The sequence below is a fragment of the Vanellus vanellus genome (assembly GCF_965231255.1).
Source record: "Vanellus vanellus genome assembly, chromosome: 4".
NCBI lineage: Eukaryota > Metazoa > Chordata > Aves > Charadriiformes > Charadriidae > Vanellus > Vanellus vanellus.
In genome coordinates, this window is record NC_138909.1 from 24,360,945 (window position 1) to 24,366,944 (window position 6,000).

At 38.8% G+C, this 6,000-nt stretch overlaps 1 protein-coding gene across 1 annotated transcript in view; it reads right to left on the minus strand.

The window, feature by feature from the left end:
- TECRL (trans-2,3-enoyl-CoA reductase like) overlaps positions 1-4,089 on the minus strand; it is a gene marked incomplete at its 5' end in the record, with an annotated part of 72,707 nt that extends 68,618 nt beyond the window's left edge. Inside the window, one exon of the mRNA XM_082482726.1 lies at positions 3,856-4,089. Within this exon, the coding sequence (XP_082338852.1) occupies positions 3,856-4,089 (234 nt within the window). The remainder of the gene's footprint in view (positions 1-3,855) is intronic.
- Positions 4,090-6,000: the final 1,911 nt, after the last annotated feature.

Genomic DNA, 6,000 nt, shown 5'->3' on the forward strand with positions numbered 1-6,000 from the left:
ACTTCTTTCAATCCTTGAGAAAGAAACCCGCACAACTCACGTTTCAACTACAGAACATCTTTAAAAAATGCAGTATTGGTTTGCATGTTCAAGAGTCTGGAGACTTACCCACAAGATGCCCAACTGTTACTTGTCACCCCTTGATTGACTGTCAAAATGTGGGCCAGAATTCTTGGCTGAATTTGACTAATCGTGGCTTCCAGCCACCACCTCTTGTAAGGCCATTGCCTGCTTGGGTAAACACCTTTCCGTTCTGAGAAATCCTCTCCTAGGCCGTGGAGGGATCTCAGGCCAGGCAAGATGCGCTGTGTAGGCCCAAGCCATGCTGTTGCCTGAGGACACCCGCCTGCTTCCCTGGGGAGCAGGGAAGGAAGGCAGACCCAGGACTCTGCTGCTCATGGTGACCCACATGCCTGGGCTGTTGCCCTCTCGTGGGCAATGCACAGAGCGGGAGGCCGCTCTGACATGTCCTCGAAACTTCAGTCCTTTTTGTCCCCCTGCTGCCATCACATCAGAGTGCAGATACCTCTGCTCACATGCGTACAGTCCCAGGGTACTTACTTATATACTGCTTTTCAGGACAGATGGATGGGGTTGTAGCCTAGGTTTAAATTAGCTTTCCCTACTAACTCCTTTTTGAAGCCTTTTTCCAACTGTTAAAGGTAGCCCCCTTTTGTCCATAAATTGCTGGTGCTTGCTGTTCTGCCAGTAGTAGTTTGGGGACATTTTTTAGAATAACTGGAAAAAAAAAAATTGAGACAGGTTTGTGTTTCCTGCCTTCTCTCCTCATCCCCAAAATCTGAGTCATCTTCTCCACGACATTTCACCTCAGTATTAATTTCTGTACCAAGAGCAAATCTGGGGAAAAAGATCTCACACTTTTAAATCCTCTAAGTAACTAACTCACTGGAAAAGTTGGTCTGTACCAAACTACTTGCATAATGTCATATCCATAGGAGAAAAAGTCCCCAGAGCAGGTTGACAATATTAAATAAAAGAAATGATAAAGAATTTTATGTTCAAAGTATGCATGTGCAAAATTAATTGACAGTGTTGCTGATTCTTGTGAATTTACTTCAACTTTTGCAAGATTACATATTTTTCTTCAAGACCCAGTTCCTGGAGGGGATGACGATGGGACAAAATGTCTGGGGTTTTTCTCTTCTACTATTTGCTTTCAATATTTTTTTTTCTGCCTTTCCTGACTGTGGAAAAGCTTGCAGTACGATGTGAATATATCTTACAGGCTTAAAAACCAGGCAAATATGTATTTATTCTGTTCCTTTAAGCCAATCTTAAAGACGATCAAGACCTTATAGCAACTACTCAGTTCACTCAATATAAGTGACTGATCCTTCCCCAAAGTATAAGATGGGTAAGAAAGCCAACAGAAATAATGTTATTTTCATTTTACAGATGGAGAATTAATTCACAGTTACTTACACTGGATCCAAAGCCTATTGATGTCAATTGATTGCTCGAGATCCCACAGCCGAACACACCTCTTCTAAATCCCTGACACTGCATTGAGCACAAGACATCTTTTCTTTCTAAATACCAAAACTAGTTAGATGTATCATCATTTTTCAGACTTTACAGAGCTCCCACTCATCTGAATAGGAGTCATATGCTGTCGTGGTTTAGGCCAAATCCACCACTGGGGACCCGAGGGACCCCAGACGGGACTTCAAACAAGGACATATGCATATGCAAGAGTTTCATAGAAACTAACCCTCTGGAAGCAGTGATTGGTATTTAAATACATAGCATTAAGCACTCTGTCTGAGTTTCTATTAAGTGGAGAAAGAAAGGGGTCTTCTCTCTGCCATTACAATATAGTTTGTCCCTTTAGATTTATTAATCTGAGAATATCACAACTGCATTTGCTAAATCATAATAATCTGAACTACTAACAATATGCAGTAAGAGTGTAAATACATACATTTTAAAATATATGGTTCCTATTCTCTCCTATTATAAATCCTGACAAGTAATAATTACATGCAACCCCAAGAAATGAAGCTAATCATAATTATCTTACAAACAGAAAACAGGCATTAGAAGTGTCATGTTGAGTCTGTATCAATGTTATATTTAATTAAGCAGAAGATTATGCATAATCCAGTAAAATGGTCTCTTGTTTGCTCTAATAACCAACTGAAATGAAGTTCAACAATACTAACAAGTGTTCACGGAAGTAAGGAATTCAACTTCTGTACTTTCAGGGTTGCCTAAGGAAGCAAAGTAAAGGATATAGACAGCCAGGTGAATGTGCACTCAAAATTTAAATTCTTTAGGCAGTCTTGGAAACCTCAGCCTTGCACTATACTTGCACCAATCCCTCTGTACTGTGCCAAAAAAAAAAAGAAAAAAATTAAAGAAGGTCCCCGCCACTGGCCATGGCCATGTGAATTGAATGTAGATTCCTGAGCAGATGCTTTCAGTTTACAGTTGTTACTGCTCCTCTGTGTGTATTTTACCTCTATAGACAGAGGTAATCACAACCCATAACTCTCTTTCCACCACTACAGGGGCAGAGTCCATGGTTTGGAGAAGGTGTAGAAAATGTTCAGGCTCATCAAAATTCAGAATAAAGATTAAAATGGTCTGCTATTGGATTCCTGACATGTGGCTCTACACCCAATTCTGTTTCTGTTCATATAATTCTTTTAATGACACTATAGGAAAGTGTAAGATAAGAAACAGACCCAGTCTTTTTTTGGATTGAAAACTTATTCAGTATAGTATTTAGATAACCTTTTTAAATAACTGTGTAAATATCACTAAGTAAATTAAATAATGCAAATGCTATCATTAGGACTAGTATTAATAGTGATCATATTTGTTTGACAATTTTGTACGTTTCCCCTTTGGCTAGATTTAAAAAATCTCAAAAAATATTTTGCCCCATTAAGCATGAACAAATGACACATTTACCTTTAACTAGGCATACAAGTTGCAAAAACACCCTTTAAACGATCAAGAACACTAGAAATCTGGTAGTATTCCACCCTGTATATTTCAAAGGCATTAAATTAAACATTTGAAACCAACTTATCCACTGGTTACAGCTGTTGCCAGTGAGGATAAGGGATTTTTTTATTATTATCATTTTCTTCTAGCAAAACAGTAAGTCTCAAAACTCTACCATGTTACTGAAAAATCCTGTAGTCTAAATAGATTAGGATTCCCACTTTAATGGCACACAAGAGACCAGCTCTTCCGCTGAGGGACAACAAATCACAAAAACTGTGATGAAAATATTTATGAACCGTTTTTTTCAGCTGTTGTTTACTGTGCTGTAAACTTCCTTCCTACCCAGTCGTCTCATCCTGCTTATACAATTTGACTATAGTTTCTCTTTTTTGATTCACATTATTAAAAAAAAAAAAAAGCCTCTTTTAGCTAAGACCCTTTGTTTAAAAATGAAAATTTTTAAAAATTGCGAGGTTCCTGCCCAATCTGATAAGTAAGGCCCAGCTGCGTATGTTTAGCATTGCAGAGATGCTGTTTTATGGATGTATTAAAACTGAATATCCATTCTGAAGAGATGTTTAAGTATCATGCTCTGAAATAAATGCTGTATTCTAAGTGTCAAGAGACAGCCTAAGGACATATCTTGAGCCCACAGAGCAGCCAGGACGTATAAAAGAAACCAGTGTTGAATTATTTGTAAAAATACTGGAGAAAAACAACGAAGGATTGTGACTAACAAGAAGTTCTGAGTATCTCCCAGAGAAAAGAATGAAAGTATTTCTATTACAGAATAAGACCACAACAGAGTGAAAACTGAGTCCCTGAACTGTCACCATGTGAACCAGGCACATCCCCGGTGTGCTGGAATAATACACTTACCTTGTCCACAATGCAGATCTGCTTCTTGCTTTGCACATCAAGAATTTCCACTTCAAAGTAAGTGATTTTTGAATGTTTGAGCACCGGTGGTGGTTTGAGATGGCCAGCGGAGAGCACAAGCTGAGAGAAGTTGAAAAAGGAGCGTGTGTCATTGTGGGACATGGATAGAGCTCCTCCATGAGCTGCAAGATGCCTCTTGTGCTCTGGAGCACTGGGTTTCTGCCTCCTGTGCATGGTGTGACCCAGCAGTAGCTATCGTCATATCAACAGGGGACAGTTCCAGAGGGAAAATGTTTCCTCCCTGTATCAGTTAAATACAATCACAGACTGATGAAACACGAAAGGTCAAGTGGCGTTCCATTTTAAGAGTACTGTCTTATTTAGCAGGAGTGAAAACAATGGCTCTGTAATCCACGTCTATATTTAACCTGCTATTGTGATGTGCTGTCTTTCTGCTGCTTTTTTTTTTTTCCTTTTTATTTAAACCAGCGTTGGAAACAACACATCTAGAGATTCCCTATTAGAAGCCAGATCCTGACATTTCAGAGCCTCAAAGGAATCAGGAATAAATGCAGCAAATTCCACTGTTATCTACTGAGACAGATATTTAAAAGTGTCCACATATATGCATATGTATAGGTATCTCTGTGTGTGTGTGTGTATACATATGTTACATATGTGTGTGTGTATGCACCCTTAGTATGTATCTATAAAATTATGTCAAATGTCATCTATTCTAGAAATATTTACTAACAAAATGCCAGGAGCTCATCAGCAAAATTTAGGGGTTGCTTGCAAATACAAAGAGGATCTTGTACCTGCTTGTATTTGGTACTCCGGACTCTCTGTTATTTAATGGGGTAGAGCTTTCTTTGCAGCTCTGCCAGGGAAACTCAACTGAAGTCAAGGAAATTATAACCATAAAGGCACTAATTCAGGGCTTGGATCACTTTAGTATTTTCTTATTCTTTCCTGGAAATTAATTATTCTTTCTTGACAATTAATTTCCACAATCCAAGCCTGCAGCAAAACAAAAGTAGCCTTAATGGTAAAAATAAGGATAACTTAAACCAACAAATTTTCTCTAAAAGGGCTTCCTAAAGAGGGCTTTTCCCCAACTTAAATGAAGTTTAAACTTCATTTTTCCTTGTATGACTTTTTATAGGATTTAATAGAACTAGCAGCACTTTTCCATCCTGAGATTCTCCCTAAATTTCCCCAGGCTGCCTAGGATTACAATGTTAGAAGGGCACTATGGATTTCTGCAGGCCACTCTTTCCAGTAGAGACACAGAGTAAGTTCTGAATACATTTCTATGTAGTAAAACCTCAGGGAAACTGTGATCACTACTACAAAAACCATATAGGTTTCTTACACTAAGGAAATTTAATTAGGTGAAAAAAACCTTCCACAAGATAAAAGTGACCACAAATTCATACGCCCTCTGTGAGGCAAGGTGGGAACCAAACAGGTCTCTTTTCATTGTTTCTGCTATCGCTTACAGAAAATTTAGTCTTCACCCCATCTTGTCTAGGAACACATGACAAGAAACACTACAAACTAATGGAGAAACTAATTGATAAGTTGTTGCAAGAATTAAAAACGAGAGTGAGGGGGACTCCCAAAGGAAGGCAATTTCCAAACTAAATCTCCTCTCCTGACAGTAGTCACAGATATGCTCATCTTCATGTGTATGAGTTATCTAGTTGCTGTTGATGGAATAATCCATGCTACATCAAGTTGTATATGTGCTTAAGTTCTGGAGAATCAAGCCTGCATACATGAAATGTGTCCCGCTTATAGACATATGGAAAGGACAAAGGAGATGGAAACAGCAAATTAGCAGGGGCTGAACTCATGAACAGGTCTGAGCTCAGTGGTAACAGGACGGGGCATTCGAAATGACAAAATACTTGCAATACTAAGAGCTAGCCTAATTTATTTATGATTCTCTAGCCAGTTGTTCTGACTAAAGAGGCTAACACCAACTCATAACTACAATGGTTTATGTCCATATGACATGACACACTTCTGTGTAGCTAAGGTCAGAGAAAAAAGTCCCTGTTACTTGTTTGTGGAGTCATGCAGCCTTTGAATGCCTTCACTGGCTTTGTTAGTGGAAAGCCCTGACTCTGGGAAAGCAGA